This window comes from Neodiprion lecontei, chromosome 6 (assembly GCF_021901455.1).
Source record: "Neodiprion lecontei isolate iyNeoLeco1 chromosome 6, iyNeoLeco1.1, whole genome shotgun sequence".
NCBI classification, from domain to species: Eukaryota; Metazoa; Arthropoda; class Insecta; order Hymenoptera; family Diprionidae; genus Neodiprion; species Neodiprion lecontei.
In genome coordinates, this window is record NC_060265.1 from 735,538 (window position 1) to 757,399 (window position 21,862).

At 44.2% G+C, this 21,862-nt stretch overlaps 3 protein-coding genes across 3 annotated transcripts; 2 read left to right on the forward strand and 1 right to left on the reverse strand.

Moving 5' to 3' along the window:
* The first annotated feature begins 8,017 nt into the window (after positions 1-8,017).
* On the forward strand, positions 8,018-9,889 carry LOC107219615 (trypsin-1). Its single transcript, XM_046742546.1, has 5 exons — positions 8,018-8,071; positions 8,408-8,582; positions 8,945-9,080; positions 9,211-9,318; positions 9,393-9,889. Exons 1-5 carry the CDS (start codon positions 8,023-8,025, stop codon positions 9,690-9,692), a joined length of 768 nt encoding a protein of 255 aa, XP_046598502.1. The 5' UTR covers positions 8,018-8,022; the 3' UTR covers positions 9,693-9,889.
* A 259-nt stretch (positions 9,890-10,148) lies between these two features.
* On the forward strand, positions 10,149-12,161 carry LOC107219622 (trypsin-1). Its single transcript, XM_046742547.1, has 7 exons — positions 10,149-10,275; positions 10,353-10,405; positions 10,483-10,571; positions 10,647-10,785; positions 10,845-10,958; positions 11,063-11,209; positions 11,304-12,161. The coding sequence occupies exons 1-7, from the start codon at positions 10,221-10,223 to the stop codon at positions 11,457-11,459; spliced, it is 753 nt and encodes a 250-aa protein (XP_046598503.1). The 5' UTR covers positions 10,149-10,220; the 3' UTR covers positions 11,460-12,161.
* A 36-nt stretch (positions 12,162-12,197) lies between these two features.
* LOC107219421 (transmembrane protease serine 9) lies at positions 12,198-20,103 on the reverse strand. Its single transcript, XM_046743098.1, has 13 exons — positions 19,906-20,103; positions 19,613-19,695; positions 16,880-16,968; positions 16,115-16,256; positions 15,930-16,043; positions 15,708-15,857; positions 15,288-15,432; positions 13,904-14,002; positions 13,696-13,760; positions 13,413-13,501; positions 13,199-13,337; positions 12,775-13,038; positions 12,198-12,570 (listed from the first exon to the last, which is right to left on the reverse strand). The coding sequence occupies exons 1-13, from the start codon at positions 19,952-19,954 to the stop codon at positions 12,424-12,426; spliced, it is 1,575 nt and encodes a 524-aa protein (XP_046599054.1). The 5' UTR covers positions 19,955-20,103; the 3' UTR covers positions 12,198-12,423.
* Positions 20,104-21,862: the final 1,759 nt, after the last annotated feature.

Consider the following 21,862-nt stretch of genomic DNA (forward strand, 5'->3'; position numbering starts at 1 on the left):
TGATGCAACCTCTGAATCTGTCTCTGTGAACGTGTTGTTTGAAAGTTCTAAATGTCCGTTACTGAGGATAAGCAATCGGGGAATCGTCGATTCGATTAGGTGAAAAACAGCGAACAACGAACTGCTACGGGCTACAAACTTGAAGAGAAGCGAACTAGTTTGCAGATATGCTTGTGTAATATGTGTTTTCACCGACCGTGACTAACGAGTGTTTCGCCGTGTTCGCATTCACCAGGATCGAGGCACCGAGCTGTTTGAAGTCTATGCAGCATGCGGTTGTATGACGGCAAACTCAAACATAATATCCAAAACGGGCCCCCGACCAGCTCAGCGCGAACTCCATTTCACGGAATTTGTACTACTTGGCTTGACACGCGCTTTGTAATTGCATGGAAATCCGCCGTCATCATATCGGCTCAAACGCGTCTCACGAAGGAGTGACCACAGGCAACTCGACTGTGCCATCCACTAATTAGAAGCGAATTCGGATCATTCACTCCATGAAGCTTTCTGTAACGCGTCATTTTACCCAGCTATGCAAATCCCATACGGAGAATTTTATTCCTCCCACTTGAGGGGGAAAATACGCGGATGTAACAGAGCCTGTCTACTTTTATACACTTTGCGCATATTCCATCCGGATTATTCACGAAGCGCAGCTGATGCCCGCTGCGGTTAAAAAAAAAACGCTGAACGCTCTTCCTGTCGCAACAATTCAAAGAGAAGAATCCCTGCGGAACTGTGCTCCTTCTGGACGGATGTCGAGCTATTTCATACGTTTGCATTTTTCCTTGTTCTTGTTTTCTTAAATCCTTTCTTCTCTCACTGTATCTAAAACGCTATCTGCCGCTGAGCCCCGCTGCTCAATTATAATTAGCACGACTAAGATCCTGACAAGATTTAAAGCGTCGCAACTTGGTAACAACGGCGTCGGGTCTCTTTGTGTGTAATTGAGGCTTTGGCGAGGTTGCGTTAGGTTAGACACAACTCGACAGGCAAGAAACACACAATCCTCCAGCCCCTCTGCTCAACAAAGTTTCCCCCGCAACACACAACTCATAGTTGATAGTGGTTCCCCGGTCTCCGGGACCTAAGTAATGCCCTGAATCTGACGTGGATAAATAATCTGTCGCCGATGGATTTCTTACGCGGGACATCATAGACAAAAATAACAAACGAACATTTTGCAGACGAAGTAAAAGAGCGGCATGGTTGTACGTCTACAATAAATGTATACACGTACCGTGTGTAGGGGTGAAATTGATCGAACGAGTGAACCAGACTCGTTACGCGAGTGACAAGGACACGGTAAACCTTTCAATGATTTCCGTTTTTCCTTCCCTCCCTCTCTCTATTTCTCTCTCTTTCTCTCCGCACAAGAACGGAAATTCCTACGGTACGTGACGTACTTATACAGCACCCGTAACGCCCTGATATTACCAAGCGACTTGCTCCTCGTTTTTCCCTATACACGATAAATAATACAGGAGGGCATCTGAAATCCATAAAACATAATTACTCAACTCTTGGCCGATCCATCTTGTATTAGCAAAGTTTCGTAACAGACTTCTCCTCATACCTACCTGCAACCTAGCCGGCTACCTACTACGTACGTTCATAAATAATACAGAGCAAGGAACTTTTCAAATTATGACGTCGTGTTCTTGAAACTAATGCGTGGTTTATGAAGATGCACGACTCCTGTTGCTGATAACGAAATAAACGAAGAGTCAAAGAGAGAAGAAGATGAAGAAGAAAAAGAAGAAGGCGAAGAAGAGAAGCAGAAACTGGATGGGCAAGGACGAGAATCGAGAAGAACGAGGCGAACTTTTTTGCCGTTTCGTCCTCGTCACGAAAACCGTATTCCATCTTTTTTCCCCCTTCACTAGCATTCATTTATTTCTGTTTTTCCCTCATTTCTCCTACATACTTCTGTTTTTCTTCAAGTGAGTTCAAATCGTCGGCTGTCAACCTCGAGCTACATCGATATACGATAGAGCCGAACTACATGCCAAAGTCGGCGAAGACGTAAACACGGAAATATTCCACGAGACGGTCTTTCGATGTAAAAACATCCTACGTTTCCGCAAAGCAATTGTCATGGTGTAGCATTCGCTGAGCACACTGAGCTTCGCGACCTGAAGAAGATGCCATGGAGAAAAAGTTCATTCAGTCATACCCAGCAACTTCTAATTCGTAAATATCTAACGCTATCACACCTAAATCAGTTTAAAATTAATCATAAAATTTCCTCTCATCGTGAAAGCGCTCCGTTTGAACCGACGTAAGATTTCCCTCGCAATTAGAAACAAGTTGTACCGATCCAGCTATCACTGTGAACACATTCTCGAAACTAGTCGCTTGGCATCTGGTTCGATGGCCTGGATTGCACCGTGGCACTTAAGCCTTGTTCCAAATCCATCCGGAAACAGAAAGCCAAGAGGAGAAGAAATACGTTCGAAGCTGAGACTCCAAATTCTGACCACAACTCGGGCGTAGCAGTCCCATCGTTCGGTTCGTATCACGTTTCGGATTGCACGATAGTTTGAACGAGCTTATCAGAACTGGCAAACAGAGTCTGGGAGATTTGCCCGCAGGCTTATAGATATGCAGGTTCATATTCCCGTTCCTCGAACTTCCCATGCCGTGATGGAGTTGTTGCTATGCACTGACTGCAGCCAGTGACTACCTGTCGGAACGGAATGTGCATTAAGGAGAGGATACGCAGAGCGAACGAGGCAGAGCTGGATGTGTTTCTAACTCACGGGTAGCTAGCAGGGTATGCATTAATAGTTGGCACTGTCACCGAAGTTGGAGCAATAGATTCGCACCCGGTATTCAACAAGAAATTTGACTATTAACTGCAGCCCGGGATCCAGATTACCGCTCGATTTTTCAAGCATAACATCTAACAATAAGCGGGTGATGATCCGTTTCGCAGCGATTGTTCACTGTTGAATTTCTGAGGATAAACGGACTGGGAAAAGCTCGACGGAGGATCGAACGGTTACATAACGTAGAAGAAAAAATGTTAATCTGGAAAGCATAACAAAGCATCGCGGCAAACGAATCTTATTTCTACTCTTCACCCAGGTTTCACCGCCGAATCTTTCCATTTGCAAGCATTATCAGGGATGAATATTTTTCCCCTCTTAAATCATTCTCTCCCGTCGCAACGCGAAAAGCTCTGGGATGAGGATTAGGACCGAAGCGCGCGCCGACTCCGAGCTTTTACATCACCTGTCTTTGGCAGGGCTGCAGAAGTGCTTCCGGTTTCCGAGAGGTGAAAAAGCTGCGAGATTTTGATCGGCAGGTACCCAAGTTCGATGAGGTCATTCCGATTCCGACGAAGCCGTTAGGGACTTGGACGTAATTGCGACACGGAGATCCCACTTTCCGGGTATCTTTTTCCTACTCCACCTTCTCCGCGTTCCGGCTCTTCTTTGCGCAGTTCAGAGCCGGGAGCCACTCGGGGCGTCTCGACGCGCTGCGCCGGCCTGTCTCATCAACGAACAATGCTCAAAATGAAATATTAACGGGCACCGAACATATAATATTCATTGCTCCCGGCAGACGTTTCCCAGTGAGTAGGTAGCTATTCGCCAGAGGTACATATATATTGTCGGACAAGTGAGTAGTGGCCCGCCACCAACTCCCGAGGTGAGTCAGGGGCCGACGGTAAAATCTCTCATACTAACCGTACGCAGTGAAGTAATTTTCATTTCACGAATTCCACTAGCTTTCCTCGTTCTCCGTTGTTTCCTCATTTACTCATCGTTTTACAGTTTGATTGAATTTGTAATAAGACTTTCCAGCTCGGGATTTAACGCGAAGTGGAAAGTTTATCGCAATTGCATGTTACTGCTTTACTTACTCGAATTTATTCAAAAAATTTCATCCCTCGGAAATCCCACAACCATTACGCACGATTGTCTTGAGATAATTGCGAAGAAAAACTTGGTGAAGCGGCAATTTTTTGAGATTCTCTTTTTTTCTGTCCCTCCAACCCGAGTGTCAAATGTAAAATCGAGTCAACCTCGCGAATAACGCCGCGGACGTTCATTATTTTATTAGTTTACGCTCGCCTCGTGGTGCTGCAGGGGTGCCGGCATAATCGCGTTAAAACTCTGAAACGATGCTTGTCCGCGCACTGCATCATGCAGAATTTGCGTAGTAGGTGTGGGGTGGATGGCATGTACGCCACGGGTGAAATATAATACATGAGCTTTGCTCGTGACGGTTATCGCAGGGCTGCTGCAGCAGCGCACCGTGGATTAAATGTTGTAATTATTAAAATTGCGCAACTAATTTGCCAATTATTATACGTGTAGGTACAAGCCCCGTTGACACGTGTGCGCGGCCTCGACGAAACTCGAAGAAAGAAAGTACAGTGCAATTGTAACATTACACATTGTCTAGCTGCTGCTGATATTTTCTTTCCCGATCGTTTTTAGCGCTGCTAATTAACTGCACCACGACCGTATACTTTTTACTTCGTTCTACTTGAATACAATCAAAGCGGGTCAAGAGGAATCTGCGAAGTAGAGAGAGTGCCAGAGAGGTGGAAACAAAAACAGTAAAAGTAAAAACTAACTCGCAGAGTTTAACGTAGCGTAAAAAACGTATAGTTTGCACGGATGCACAGTCACGCCGAAGAACAAAGGACAAAGTTGGAACGAGTGGGAGAGGTGGAAAAAGATAGTCCGACGAAGTGATAAAAATGGTATAAGAAAAAGGAAGAAATAAATAAATAAGGTAAGATCAGTGGGCACAGAACAGGCATGTATCAGGAAAAACTACCTGGGGGTACAAGAAACTTGCCCAGCAATACCCACACACCTGCGCGGATACACGGAGCAACAAAGTTGTCCCTTATCCTAAACCATGCAAACGCTATAAGGCAGAAGTTGCAGATAAACCGAACTCGAACTGCAGTTGAAGCTGCAGTTTAGGTTGCACAACGAGCCAAAGAGTCATTCTTTCCCTGGACTTATCGGCTGGAGGGGGTGAAAAATTTTACGCCGTAACTTGGATGGAGGATACAGAAGAAGTTCAACGATCGCGCCGCTCTCCAAATGATCACTGGATTCGTCTCCGGTTTCTGTGTTTCATTCGCCCTGCAATTCGACCGCGAGTGGAATTACAACCCTTCGCCCGTTGTTCGAGGGGCGCAGGAAACGCCGGAGCGAGGAGGAGAAGAGGACTCCAGTAGCCAGTTAGACTCGTAGTCCCTGCAGTCCGATCGAAGGGTCGTTAGCTTCGTCCTGCAACGTTAGACTTACGACCCACGACTTGCGACTTTAAGTTGGGCTGGTCAGACGGTCACGATTGCGAACGAGAAAAGTGACGCGCGTCGCTTTTTCCTGGAGAGGTTTTCACCGCCACGGGACGATCGTCGTACCTACATCGAAACAATAAATGCCGCGTTCCAGCGGGAATCGAGCATATGGATCGGGGAGAGCTGGCTCAAAGCTGCTCCGGAAACTGGAGGAATACGCTCCCCTCTAATTTATGGGAATATCGATGGGGTCCGACCTGTGTTTACATTGGCAGAGTTGAGTTAACTTAACCGTGCGACGGAGTTTCGGGCGGAGGGTGCTGCATGCATCCCGGATTCGAAAAGACAGCGTCGCCCAACCAGCGAAGTTGTACAGTTGTAGCTGCGGTGTGTTGGGCAGATGCTCCCTCACGGATGGGAAAACCGACGGGACCGAACGGTGTGCCGGTGGAAATTTGATTTATATGTTAATCGGCAGACAGCTGTCGTGCCGACGTTCGCAACTGCGCGGCCGATCGCCTGGCACAGAGTACTCTTCTTCTTCTGCTTCGCTCCTCCTCCACCTCAACCTTTTCTTCGTCTTCTTCCTTTTCGTATTCTATTTCGTACCACCCCAGGCTCCGTCCATTTCACATACAGCTACTCCAGACGATAACTCTGACTTCTCTTCGAACTCGCGACATGTAATACGAATAAATAGGCCACTTCCGTTAGCTATATTTTCAGGAATGACCCAGATCCTGTACTCGCCGTCACGGTTGCAGTACGTACAACGTTCCCGGGCTAAAGGGGAATCGTAGTCGATACCATGCCGGGGTGATCCTGATCGAGGTTTTCTACTTCTCCCTGACTCGCGTCCGACGATCCTTGGCAGGCGTTAATTCTCTGGTGACGCATCATTTTTTATAAGTTTTTTTCGACTTCCATTCCAGTTTTTGAAACGGACATCAGGGAATGTCATTTTAGTCTATGCGTACCGGGATCTAAATGTAAATTTCTCTCGTCCGTTCCGCAGGGAAATATTGAATCAAATTTCCATTTACGTATTAAATTTGTTTACCGTTTTCAAAATTATTACATCAGGATATGGGATATCGAACGGATTTTCGGTGAAGGCTAAATTATCGTGCCGGTTATTTACCATTCGGATTTCCATTCGGATTGAGAACCGGAGGCTGCTGTTTCGACGTGTATACATTGCACATATGGCACTAGTGATGTCCGCGGTAAATAAACAGAAGTCAAGTTTAAGCCGGCGGGTAGATTCTCTCGTAAATCCCAGGCGCCGTTGTTAATTTGAATAACAAAGTATTTCGAAACAGGGAATCATCCGCGTTCGACGATTGGTTGGAGAGGAGGAAATTCGGTTAATGCTTCTGGACTCGATTTTGCCGATAATGCCCAGAATAAACGACATTCCGAAACAGCGAATCAGCTTTTTTTCCAACGTTATTTAGGCGTTGTCGAAGCTAATCTAACCGCAGCCCGTTGAAACGCAAGTGTTTGTTAACCATACTAGTTTTCGGAGCGGAGAAATAGGGTATCTAATTCAATCACCCCTGAAGGCTGAATGATTGATGCTTATAACGGACGAAGTGCTAAAGAACAGCTCGGGTAATTACGGCACGATATTCGTAGGGTATAAGGCGAGTTAAAATTTGACCAATTAAAGTGTCTATCAAAGGGGCGATAATTAATTAGTAATTAAACAATAATATTGATGAAATTCCAGCCGCTACCGCCGCGCCACCCCTCCAGACGAAACTTTCGGAAACTCGTTTAAGTTCGCCTTCCCCCCTCCCAAATTCCGTCACCGCTATCCCGGAGCCAACTTCATCCAGTGCGTAACATCGGCCATGCCCTAGCTAGACCAACGATCCTCGTCCTCCTCTTCGTAATCCTGACGGTCCAGGCCGGCTGCAAAAAAGTTCATCCGAGGCACGGGACGCTAGGTAATGGAATTAGAATTAACCGGGGAAGCAAATAACCTATCGAATCTGGTTAAAAACTGTGTCGGCTCAAGTTCGAGCCGGTAGATACAATCCGGCCGAGTTTCAGCGAGCAGCTGCAAACTTGCCTCTTGCCGAAATCTAATGGATCGATGATCAGACGCTTCTTTCAACCCACAAAAGCTCACAACTCTGTGCTAACTATTCGGTGAATTTTAATTTTCTGTACGGTCACTTTGACTGATTATTTGGCAAAGTTTAGACCGTGAATTTGAAAAACATTGACATTTCCAGCGAGAATAGCGAGAATTAATCGAAATCACGTATTATGTGGAAATCACGTAGACGCCGCGATTGAAAAGTGACCCAAATAGATAAGATAAGATGTCACAATATGCACTTTATAGAATACGGAATTTCATTATAATCTGTCCCGGTGGCTCCTTTTTACTTTATCAACAACGGAACCAGATCGCGTTACCGCGATAATATTTACCCAGCGGAATTAAAAACGCGCCGGACAAAATAACGAAGATAAATACGTCATCGTCTCAGGACAGACATACTACTTTGACTGCCGGCTTTTTATGGTTTTCAGAAAATTGCGCAAATTGATAGATAAGTGGCACTCGAATATTGGTCACAGGCTTTAGCCTCGAGTGATTTTAGAGAGTTTGCATTCCGAATGACGAAGAAAGAGAACACGTTGCTTAAAAAAGTCGATAAAATCAAACTAGATTATCGGCTGCGTATATAAGCAAGAATTGCAACGTGACCGAACCATAAACTCCTAAAATGTTTCAACTCGCTGTCATCTGCGCGCTTCTCGTTACCTGCGGCCTGGGTAAGTAACTCGATATGAAATTCGCTGAAATAAATCGTAGGCCAAATTGTGCGCAATTTTCACCGTGAGCTGCACACAAAAAAAGAAATTATTCGATTCAACAAGTACGCCGATCACACATGGCGAAACCAATGATTTATTAAATAAAATAAATTTGGTTCTATCGTAAGAACACAAATTATTGTACTTACCAGCTTTTCGTTGATTCGAAAGCCGTTTCTTCGAATTGCAGAAATACGTTTCTAAATACATCACCGCATTTGCTAAATTCAGCAAATCCTTTCTCTGTGTGACGGATCGATCGATGAACAACTGATGAAAATTACTCTGCTTCAGGATCCCCGGCATCGTGGCGGAAGCCGCGACTACTCGACGGGCGAATCGTCGGCGGTGTTGACGCGAAGATCGAGGATCATCCATACCAATTGTCGTTCCAGCAATACGGGCAGCATTTTTGCGGAGCAGCGATGATCAGTTCTAAATGGGCCATCACCGCCGCTCACTGTATCGGGTAAATTCCTGTGCTGCTGTGTTAATTAACCCCCATTTGTATCAGTAGCCTCGCGGTGTTGTTATTGTCTTGTTATTCTACTCAAGCCACGCAGCGATACATACCTACGAGTCGGTCTTCCTCGTTATCGCGTAATTACCGCCAGAACACGGGAACCAAATTACACATAACGAATACCGTCACCGATATGAATAGTCGATAATTAATGCGGGAAGTATCGATCAATTATGATCGGTGAACGAAGTCGATTTTAGAAGCACAGTTTTCGCTGATCGACCAAATCATTGACACGTGTCGAAACGACATTGTCGCCTTACTCTGAACTGCCACGACATTAATTGATCCTTAAATTTTTTTATCAGGTCATCCACCAAGTACTATCGCGTAAGCGCCGGAAGCTCGAACAAATCCAATGGCACACAGTATGCGATTGCCAGCATGATTCGTCATCCCAAGTTCGACTCTTACGCCATTGATTTCGACCTAGCTCTTCTGGAGGTTCGTTAACACAAGCTGAGATTTGTTCATTATTTTATCTCCGAAACTCATTGTGCATTCAAATGTCGGTTTATCTTTTCTACTAACCTGAATCGCTAATTAAGCTTCAATTTTTCACGTAATTATCCAGCTCGATAGCGACGTCGAATTCCACGAAACCGTCCAGCCGGTTTCCCTACCTGATTCCGAGGTCGAGGCTGGCACCATTGTCAACGTGACCGGATGGGGAGCGCTCAGGGTGCGAAAAGGACACGTTCATTTTTTGTTTACCCAGAAATCACCGATCACCCTCAAACTGACTTCAATTTTCAGCAAGGCGGAAGCGCCGCAAGATCGCTGCAGAGGGTCAGCGTGCAAATAGTCCCCCGAGACTTGTGCGCCAAGGCCTATAAGGAGTTCAACGTTATAACTCAGAGGATGATATGCGCCGGCGACATGGCGGAGGGAGGCAAGGACTCCTGTCAGGGTGATTCAGGGGGTCCCCTGGTCGCGGACGGCATCCTCTACGGCATCGTGTCCTGGGGATACGGCTGCGCAAAGCCTGGCTTTCCGGGCGTCTACACAAACGTGGCCGACTTTCGGGAATGGATCAGAGGAGAGACCGGTATCTGAGACGCGCGCGTCGAATCCAGTGCTCTGGACTGGATGAATTGCGGGATGTGACAACCTTCAGCTGTGATTTTGACGAATAGCAATATTATACAATACACAACTTAATATGTACGAAAACGAGGGTGGACGGAGATTATTTGTTGAATTTAAATAAAGCATGTAATGTAATATGAAAGCACCGGAACGTTGAAATATAATGTACGTTGCCCACACGCGATCATGACTATGAAATCCGTGTTATGCATCGGTGCGGGGAAATAATTTACGATACATCAAAAATGTCCGATAAAATACGAGCACTTACTCGGACTGGCGTGTGTGCGTCCCGGTAATGGATGTTCTTTGTAACGGTTGAGAATATCGTTCGTCATTTGCGCGGAAAAATCCTTGGATTATAATATGGCAAAATTATCTATATTCGGTTTTCCTATCGTTGATCGGATGGGCTTTATGGATTAGAAGACACCCGGCTGGGAGCAAACTGGCTTCGAACAGTCAAACCGAAAACGCCGTTAATATAGGTTCACGATGTCCAACTCATTGTCAGAGCTCGTTCTCTCCATAATTGCTGTTCTGTTTTACGGTGTGTATACAACGTGTAATAAGACTCTGTCATTTTTCGGCCTCGTTTAATCAAATGTGTAATTTTCATCCACCCAGGCATCGCCTTCGCGAATTCCGAGAGTGCGGACATATCGGAGTATCCCTATCACGTGAGTTGATTTTAATGCCAAACGAACCAAATTTTTCTTGCTAAAAAATTCTCAACTCGTTTCAAACATATTCCAAGGTTTCCGTCGAGTACAATAACTCTCACAGCTGTAGCGGCGCTTTGATAACCGAACTCTGGGTGGTGACAGTAGCTTCTTGTGTGCATCGGTACGTCAAATGAAACCCAGTGGCTCAATTATCGTTCAAGGTCAAGAGTGAAAACACTGTCAATTCTACTTCCAGAAATGGTGCGACAAATCTCACCGTCAGATTTGCAACGACGATTGCGTCAACTGGTGGAGAACAGTTGGAAGTCAGATCCGTCATTGTTCACCCGGACTTCGATTCGATCTCTTACGACTACGATATCGCCTTGTTGAAGGTGCGTATTGCTACATCCGAGAACGATTGAAAAATTCATTATCATCGCGGTGATTCCAGCTGCGTGTCCCGCTGCAATTCGGCGATGGTAAGCTGCCGATCGTGCTGCCTTCTTCGGAATATGAAATCGCCGATGAAACAGCCGCGAACGTAACGGGCTGGATCATAGACACGGTGAGGACCAGTAAGCTGTCAGTTACAACCCGAGAACGAACTAATCCATTCACGTCAGACTTAGTTTTTTTAAATATCGCCAACACTGAACCGTCGCTTTTCAGCAAGGTAATCCAGCATCCCAGTTGACCGTAGTTTCGACTCCAACGGTCAACCAAACCGTCTGCAAATCCAGCCTACCTGCTTTCAAGGATCTTCTGGATTCGATGCTTTGCGCTGGGCACATGAACGCAGACGCGGAGGTTTGTCAGGTGGGTTAAATCAGCTCGTCATTATCGTTATTTCGAATTCTTGAGTCGAGTCGTTTGCTTGATCCTCATTTTACTCTGCTTCTTGGTAACAAAAGGAGACTTGGGAGCGCCGCTGGTGCACGAGGAGATTTTGGTCGGAATTTTGTCATACGGATTGGGTTGCACAGTTCCAACATTTCCGGCAGTCTACACGAGGATCGACAGTTTTGTCACATGGATCTTTGACCACACGGGAACTATAATTTATTGAATTGAGTGAGGGTGTCTTCCGGTGAATGTCGAGAATTACGGGACGTAGCTGCGGTGAAAATAAATAATTTTTTTCTTTCCTGCTGAAATCGTCAAGCCAGTGTAAACAATGTTACTTCGCAAACTGTAGCCAATGAATCGGGAGATCAGAACAACGCAGAAAGAGCCCACCTAAACAAGCTTTTTACCCGATTTGAATTGATAGCAAAATTTATGAAATCTGTTCGGGGATTTTCGGTGCGTACGATTTACATAAATCATAGTTAAACCGGATCACAGGGATCCGAATTCACCGCTGCACGCGAACATGCAGGAATGCATAGCGCGCCGTGCAGCGATGCAGGAAGCGCAACGATTTCCACAATTACAGGGCTCATAATTTCGCGGACTAATTCATATTCATTACGACCCGGCATTGGAATGAACTAATAATCAATTATTTCGTGTACCGTTAATCACTCGGCTAGCAATAACTTACACACGCCTACCCATCAGATCCGCCTTTAATTCAATTATACACCAACTAATACCTTGTTCTGATTCACAGTCAATTAGTGCCGCGTTACGCTAATTGCAGAAAATGCACAGAGCGTGCAGAGTCTGCATATATACCTCATACACAAACAATCCCTTGTCACTGCTGGACAAACTTACCAATTAATTAATTAATCAAATCAGCTGCGTAAGTGGTTGAAAAATTACTTATCCATCGTGTATAAAATATCTAAAGTAACTTGATTGTTTTTTATTGATCATACAAAGCAACATACGCGATATAATGACAGATATGTACAGTTAAAATGTTCACAATGGATGATAATCCCATCCCGGGAAAGCTGCGTCCAATGATTTGGTCGAGTACTGACGTTCCAAACTGCATCAATCCTCGAGGTCTGAGGTCTAAATAAATGAGCTAAATAAATCGATCAGCAGTGGATTATGGAGTGAGATTTAGAGGCTTTTCATCACAGGTTTGTATTGTACTCGATCCAGTCGCGGAAGTATAACACTCTCGTATAAACTCCCGGATAAGACGGCAGAGCGCATCCAAATCCCCAAGACACGATACCGATCAATTTTCCATTGAGAACTATAGGACCGCCGCTGTCACCCTGCACAGAAAAAAAAAAACCACGCAAAATCTCAATTACTTCGCACGGTCTTGCAAATAGCAACGTTTGCCGATATCGCTCCGATACGTAACTCGTTCCATTCTTCAACCCCGCCTTCGAAATGCGCGCGCATTTTTCGGAGGGCGAGGAGTGGGGAAGAACGATTCGGTTAACGAGTGAGGTGCTACTGTGTTTGTCGCTCACCTGACACGCGTCTTGGCCACCAGTATGAAGATGGCCGGCGCACAACATCCGCTCGGTGATCGGGTGTTCCACGTAACTCTTGAGGCAATCAGCCCAGGCTATCAGCGGTAAGTCGACCTTCTGCAACCGCCTCGAGAGAGTTCCGGAGGACATCGTCGTTCCCCACCCGGTTACTGTAGCCACCTGACCGACCCGAAGAACTTGTGCCCTCGTGGCGAGAGCAATCGGAAGTGTATGGCTATTGAACGCCAGCGGTCTGGTCAGCTGAACGGTCAATCAAAATGCCATTAGTCAACGATGCGAGTGTTGACGGGGATTCCGACGCTTTAGTGTATTCCTGATTCTCGATTTCAATTTCTGTGATAATATACGTAATTCACTTAGGTCTACGTTATTGATCGATTCTTCGAAACCCGTTTCGTACCTCTACTGCCGCAATGTCGTAGTCAAGGGTGATCAAATCGAAGTTCTCGTTCACCAAAATACACGCCACGGAAGTCAGCCTTCCGCCGCTGTCGTAGTAAGAGGACCCCGTCCTGACCTTGAATACGGTGTGGCTGTAGCTGGAACGGCGACAATTCGATCGTGCAGTAATTAATTAAAACAATTGTTGAAAAGTAATCATGAAAAGTACATACTTGCGGATGCAATGCGCGGCGGTCAGAATCCAAGTGTTACTGATGATTGAACCGCCACAGACGTGATGACCATTACGTTGCAAGGACGCCTAGAGATTAATCATACAATAAGGTAATTCCGGTTGAGATGGTTATAGGTAGAAGAAGGCCCACAGTATTAGCCCAATACAGCAAAGTACACGAGAAACTATACTGTGGACCATCTCGCCCGGAATTACCCTGGAAGTAATCGATCGCGCGTAGTGTGGAGTGGGTGTTGATTTTTTATTTTCAAATCTTTTACCTGGTAAGGATACTGCTCTATGGATGTGTAGCTTCCACCGACAATGCGACTGGCTTGTTCAGTGCCTGGATAAATGATACGATTAAAGTAAGCTCTGTGTGAATTTTTCAAGAGTTTCACGGTTGGCTGGTTTCAGTGGAGTCTTGAAATTATGTGAACACCCTTTACACTAATGTTAAGGTAAGTTCTTACTCATAGTTGTGCATACCTTGAAGATAGCCGGTGTAACTGACAAGAAGTATGAAGCAGCGGACGATCATCGTCAGCTCGGTGAATAAACTATTTAGATACATCGTAACGGCGTTGTCTTTTAACGATGTGGATTTTCCAAATCAAGTATAAAATGCCCGTCAACGGCTTCCAGAGAAATAGGAAATTTCCACAAAATTATCGAAGACGATAATACATTCCGATCAAATTCATATTATTGCCCTAATTTGATTAAAGCTATATTAACATAATATTAAATATTTTTCCAAACTTTCTCGAATCCTGCACACAACTGTTTCTATTTATTACAAGCAATTCATGTGCGTTTTCACTTACGGAAGAATTATTTTTTCGTCATTAGTCTCACCATGTTTATTTTGCCGTATCATTGGAAAGGTCAGTGATCGAGCACAAGGCTATCAAATACTAACTCACGACGTCCAGAAGAGACAATTCAACGTTCAAGAGGATCAAACCACTGACTACACCGCACAGTAAGTACTATACTTCAAATATATTGAGCGTACGGTGGCACAACGGCACTCTTGATCCTTATCTGAATATTTGTAGCGGTCACCGTAGGTAAGTAGAGTGAAAGTCTTCTATCGACAAGTTCAGTTACTCGACTTTATGGCTATCTTTCGGTACTGCAAACTGCAGTCTAGAGAACTCTCCGAAAAAAGATTTACAAAGTTTTTTCGTGTACCTTTTCCACCAAGTCTCATTGATACCAGGTCAATTTTTACAGTGATCTGAAAGTCAAGCGTAGTCTCAGCCACGAGCTTATCTTATGACTGAGATTTCATTATAACTGTCAGACAGTCTTATTCTTCGTGTATATTTATATATCAGGAGGCAAACACCCGCCGTTTGAATCATTTAGTATTCACAACATGCCGCAACGTTCAGCTACGCTCTCTCTCACCCAGTTTCTCAGCACTCAATTATTGTCCTAATTGTCAGTTGCTCTGTTTGACACTTTGCAATTTATAATCCTATGAACGAGAGCGAATCGCAGATATTTTCACACTTAACGGTAACGGTAAAAGTGCGCTGAATCGCAAATTAACAATCTGTGAAAGAAACTTCGGTACTGGATACTATTCTTGCATCACGAGAAGCAAAACCTTTGCTTATCTTTCGTAATTACATAGTAATGAAGCGAACTGTGCCGAGTCACTTTAATCTCATATTTTTTTCGTCTACGTTGTCTTCGACCGTTAGTTGCCAGTCGAATGATGTTGGTACGTAATCCTTAGGAGCAATTCAAAACGGAATTAAAACGGCAGAGCTGGGATAACATTGATTGGGCGATGTACCGATTGTATTCCAAATATTCGATACAGAATACACAAATGTTCCCTGATATCGATGGCAGCCCTAAATACTGGCACGCTTTGTGATCCATTCTCGGATCGCAGAGACTCGCGTGTAAACCCCGGGATAACCAACGGTCGCGCATTCCGCTCCCCAGGAAACGATCCCGACCTGGATACCGTTGTAGACAAGTGGCCCTCCGGAATCACCCTGTACAGAAACGAGGCCACGTTCATTCAACAATTACTGAAGTAGCCCGATAACATTTTAAAGAGAAGAATGACAGTACTGCCCGATAAGGCATAGCGATGACTCATGTTATCAAGTACAAAGTTATCGGTTGTTTTATCATAATTTTTTTTTTTTCTATCGACTTTGAAATCAGGTTGACATCTGGAACATTCCTAACCGTTTCGGCGAAAAGCAATTGGGTGCCTGAGACCCAAACAAAGAATGCAAAATGAAAACATGGTTCCTTTGGTCACCTGACAAGTATCCATGGTACCGGTAGTGTAGCCAGCGCAGATCATTTGATCCGTGACGGTGTTCCGGTAAATATAAGTGGCTGAACAGGACGTCTGGCTGACGATTGGAACGGTCAAGTAAAGCAAAGTCTCCGAAAGCGTGCCTCCGTACTGTTGCAAAAACGGTGATATAATTGCTTTCGGAGCTTGATTTCGCGGTGAGAGGTGCTCTCCATTACTCACCGACGTTTTTCCCCATCCAGCCACTGTGCATTGTGTTCCAATATCTATGGTGTAGCTTGACGATGGCAGAGTGACCGTGGCTACTGTCGTGGACAATGCCAGAGCGGATGTCAACTGCAAGCAAAATACAGCGAGCAGAAAAGCGACGTTCGCGTTCACAGTTCACCTTTATCCCAAGTGCTCACCTGCATCAATCCAACGTCATAGTCGTAGCTGTCCTCGTCATAATATTCGTGGATGATTACCGAGGAGATTGAAGTGATCAAAGTCCCTCCGCTGCTTCTGTACGTGCTTCCAGCCCGGACATTCAACAGACTTGTGGTGAGTCTAAAATTTGTAACAAACACAGAATGTTTTTACCATTTTATTCAGGGTTAGATGATTTGCTAGATTTAACAGCAGTCTAGATACACAGTGTGTGGTTTGCGACATCGCTGACAAAAAGTTGACCGTGAGGTTCAATTCCGGTAAATATCGAACACGAGCATTATACATATCTGTACATTTGCGATCTGAGCAACTATCTACAGCTGCTGTCATGTTTTCTAGCAATGAAGGATCATGTTTGGTTATTCAAGTATTCATATTTGGTTAGGCAAGGCGACAATCACGTTTTATGAGGACCCATCGATTTATCAACTACATTAAACGGTAACCGAGGAGGACAGAGACCCCTGAATTACCTTCTGAATATTTTCACTAATCGATCAATTATGAATAAGTGATAATTAAGAGACAGAATACAGTTTCTAAAGTTGATTGTTAAGAGATTGGAGGATTTCATCAATCACGAACATTACGTAAAACAGAAAAGCGTTTCGTTTTAGTAAAGCTGATAAATAAGGAAAGGACTGCTTAAAGACAAATACCGATTACGGTCTTATGAACGAGAACCACCGAATTACGGTAACTGAGGTTTTATATCTTGATTGAAAACTGCTGTTACAGACCCATCGATACAGTGCGCAGCAGTCAAGATCCATCGACTGCTTATCAGTGACCCACCGCAAACGTGTTCGTTGTTGTAAATAATCGACACCTACGCATATAAAGGCAGGAATATTTAATCTTTGTCGAAAATTACGAATCTTTCCGCAAATTGCGTAGGTATAGTAAGTGAGTGAAATGAATCTCCTTACCAAATACGGATGACTGGAAATGGTGGTTGAAGTTCCTCCCACGATTCTCGCTGGGCTGGAACCGACCGCGATGATAAAGGTGAATAACAACACTGCTACGCGAAACATTGTTTAACCAGAACTAACGAAGTGTGTACGATATTCACCTTCGACATTGGTTTGCGATAAACGGAAGACGCTCGATAAACCTTTCCTGATTCTCCCTTTGATTAATCGGCGATGATGTTTTACCATTGTGAACGTTTAAACGAGTGCCTTATGTTCCGTGATAATCGCGAACGATTTCGCATCAGATTTATTCGTCATTCACGCGATAAGGTACGGCAGGTGGTTCGAGGTAGTCATTCAATAACGCTGCGACACCTTTTACACAATTACGTACAGCCCCGTTTGTTCTCAGGGATTTTTAAAACCACGGAGATAAAGCCGACTGTTATCGCGCAACTAAACGGGCAGAAAATTGAATTACCTGAAGGAGGATAATTTGAATTTTCACTCAACTTATTCGCCTCTGTGGTGATTAGCTGCCGTTGTCATGCTAAATTAAATACGTACAAGACCACCCCTCACCTCGACTCTTGAAACGCCTGAAACTCGTTAGGATTGAAACCGTACATAAAAATTCTTCATTGCCTCGTTATATCGTTTCGACGCTTCCTGATTCCGTCTTCCATGACCAAGATCCTCTTTTCGGTACTGATCAGCATATACTCACTCAGGCAGCACCAGATTTAAAAACGATTGCGGTCATCAAATCTCGGAATGAGGCTAGTGAATAATCACTTTTCGAACTAAGTTTCCTGTTTCGAATCCCTCCGCCACACAAAAATGATCGGTAGTACCAGCTGTTCGATTTTTGATACCTGACACTTGAAATGTTTAGCCTCTATTTATTATCCACCGTAAGAACAACTTATGAAAAATTTCATATACTTCTGAAAATCTGCAGTCATGCCGGTAAAAGAATGAGGCAATGATCATTGTTTAAAAACAGCTTCTGTTGCTCGATATAAAGAATAAATTCGTGACAATCTGCGTTGCGGTTGAAGGTGGTCCGGAGGCTAGTTAAAGTCCACTCCTGTTTGGTTGACCAACCACTCGCGGAATTCGGAGACTCGGCTGTAAACGCCAGGCTGATATGCCTGTGCGCATCCGTCACCCCAGGACACGATTCCGACGAGGATATTTCCGTAGAACAACGGACCGCCAGAGTCTCCCTGAAAGTCAATCGATGAGGCGTCATTTCGGAGTACGGTTCACCATTCATCGCCAACGTTTTACCTGACAGGCGTCCTTTCCTCCTTCGTCGTAAGCGGCGCAAATCATCCTGTCGGTGACGGGATTCGTGCTAGCATAGAGCTGGGCGCAGTAGGTGTTGTTCAAGACGGGCACCTCGACGACCTGGAGAACCGTCGGTAGGCTTCCGCCGGACTAAAGAAAGTCGAAAGGGAGCGGGATTAGCGTATCACCCCCAGCATTTTGAAAACGCGTAAAGTTTCAAGGGATGCGGATACTGACGGACAATCTTCCCCACCCTGATACCCCCACGAGGGTTCCGTCGGCCAGGGTGAAGTCCGAGGTCGGGATCTCGATCGGTTGGACGGTAGAGCTGAACTCGAACGGCAGCGTCACCTTTATCACCGCTATGTCGTAATCGTAGGTTGACGAGCTGTACGAACCGTGGTATGTGAAATAGGATATTGAGTATAGGGTTCCTCCCGAGTTACGGTACGAACTTCCGACTCTGATCTGCAGGTAGCTTGTCAGCGATGTCGAAAGCGTCGCGACGCAGTGAGCCGCCGTCGCAACGAAGTACTCCGTTATTATGGAACCGCCGCATCGGTGCGAGCTGAAGTACACCAGCGATATCTGCTCAATGAAAGGAAAGCCATTTTCTAGCCGTGAGATGAAATTTGTATTTTTTTTTTTCTTCGTCCTATTTGGGAAACTCGGGGAAAATTTGTAGAGTAATTTTTCTCAAAATTAACAAACATTCTTCTTATTTCTATCGAAATTTGTCAAAATTTGCCAAATTGTTTGCGTTATTTATTCATGATTTACCGTGAATTTCTTATTGTTCATTTTCCTTTAGAGGAATAAGTTAATAAAGCAATTTGCAGTGTCAAAACTGGGCGTTATACAGTTTCTTGTAAATACATGGTCGTTATCTATCTTTTTGTTAACTGGTGTCAACACTCGCAGAACGCTTGTGTATTATCTCATCAAAGATAAGTGCAAGGTTTTTTAATAATCAGTATTATAAGCTTGTCACAGTAAGCTCGTCGAACCTAATGAGAAAAAAAATACTATGAATTTTGCTGAATATTTTTGATGATATTTTGATGGATTTTCACCCAAATAATAAGAGATATTTTTTATGCTCAGGAATGGCGATTACTTGTTTCAAAATTTTCCCACAAAAGTTACGAGGTGTGCCTAATAGCTTTCTATGAGGAAACCGGAAAAAATTTTACTTGTAAAGAGTAATATAGAATAGCAACGAAAAAAGCACGAAAGAATAATTTTTTTCTGTGAAATTCGAACCTGGTAAGGATGTTCTTCGATGGTTGTCGCTTCACCACCGACGATCCTGCCCTCCGAAAAGCGAGAGATACCGCCCTCCGCGCCTGAAAACGATGGATTAGACATTATGTGATAATTAAATGAGCAACAACCGTTTCTCGTATGGATTAATCGCACGCATTCAATTTATAGTTCAAAAGAATTTTTGGAAATATGTTTTTGATTTGTTTTCGAGCCTGTTTGTATATCCACCATGAAACTTTAACTGCACACTGGTTTTATGAATGGTTATAAACGGTGTTCGATTCACTTACCGCAGGCGGCAAGCGCGAGAATTACACCCAGCAATAGTTCACGTTTCATCGCTTCCGGCGGTTGACAAATGGTAAATATCACGTATATCTATCCATACGAACCTTATCGCATCGAATTAATTGCCACATATAGCCAAACTGATAAAACCTACCGACTTGTTCGAGAAATTCTCCCGTCAGCTGGTGAGAGTCGAGTTATATCTTGATAAGGCACCAGCCGCATGTCTGGGAACACTGATGTTACTCAAGGTGCTCAATCAGCGAGTTTGATCTCGATCGTTACCTCATTACCTATCAAGAACGAAAAAACAAAACGTCGGAGCAGACCCAGTGTGAAATATTCTAGGGATGGGAGGATCGGCAGATGTTTAAGAGGGTGTCCTGGTTGATTTTGACGTTGAGGAATGTATATATCTATGTATAATTACATATAATAATAATAACGCAGAAATACAGAAATGGCACGAATTCTACGAAATCGCAATAATAAATTCCTAGAATTCATACCATTTCTTTGTTTCTGCGTCAAATAAAAACGTGCTCGTGTATATTTTTGCTGAGAATTGTGTATGGAATGAGGCTGTTGAGCCTTTTTTCGCGTTGGAAATCCGCGGACTTCGATATTCGGAGACATATACACCAACGACGAAATCGACTAGGGCACCCCTTAAGCCCGGCCGATATCCGCCTAATTGCAATACCGATCCAATATCCTATTTCGCTAGATATTTTCAGAGGCATGTATCAATATTTTGCAACATTTTATCTCGAGGGCATGTAAATAAAAACGAGCGTTCTCAGTTTGGTGAATATACCTGTACGTGCGGGGATTCGGTTTTGTGATTCCGCGACGAAGCTCTCGAGCTTCGATCGCTGAAACGGTGCTGATCCTCCATAACCTATTATAAACAACGAAGCTTGACTTTTGTGAGAAATAATATGAACCGAAACCCCAGTCAAATATTGCTTCAAGATAGATGTCAACGTTTCTTTGCCGCATTCCGAAACACGCGGGAAGCTCGAAAGACCAGCTTGTCTGTCGCGCAACCCTTCGAAATACATTTAGCAAATCGTGATTTCAGCCTCAGGTGAATGAGGGTGCCGATGGATCGAATTTGCGGTATATTCGTCATTGAATACCTCCCAAGTACAATATCAATAATCCGTGCCCTTATGGGCCTTTAAAATTTTTCCACGGCGAATTGTGTGGCCAAGAGCTGGAAGAGCCATGGATCTTCTGCACCTTAACTTGGTCCTTGATAAATGTACGTATATAGGTATATATTCTCGGTGAAGTGGCCACCAGATTTATATGCTAATGACACTTTAACCGAGGTCGCCATGCCAGCTACCCACATCCGAAATAATTCTCATTCACTTCTATTATTGGCATGTTTTACAGCACTCGGCACAATTCGATGCATAAATTGGTCAGTGGGAAAAAAAAGTGTACGGTATAACGAATCGCCATTTCCATATTTATTGTAGAATATATCGTGTTAAAAGGTGCATGCACCGTTCACATTTTCCTCCTTTGCGACCTTCTCTTCTATGCATGGGAAATTTCGGTCTCATAGAAACAAACAGTGGCTGACTGCATACTTCGTAAATTGAACGGATGGATATGAAATTTTCGCATAATTACCTCGTAAAAAAGTGGGTGCAAACGCGAAGCCGCACTTTTGGTTGAACAAAAAAAAAACAACAAAAGATAAAATCTGGAAGCGGATTCCAGAAAATATTTCAACAGACGGGTGTATTCGAGCTCATTGTGAAGTTGCTTCAACACTATTTCACTTCGTCACGATTTAGGAAACTTCACCAGCAACATCCAATGAAAAGTGAATTGAGAAGAGAGAAGTCTGAAGCTGAATTGATAAACACGAACAATCAACCTGTCGATGAGCCGAGCAGTGAATCAGGGAATATTCAGCGAGCGAGCAATTAACGACAATTA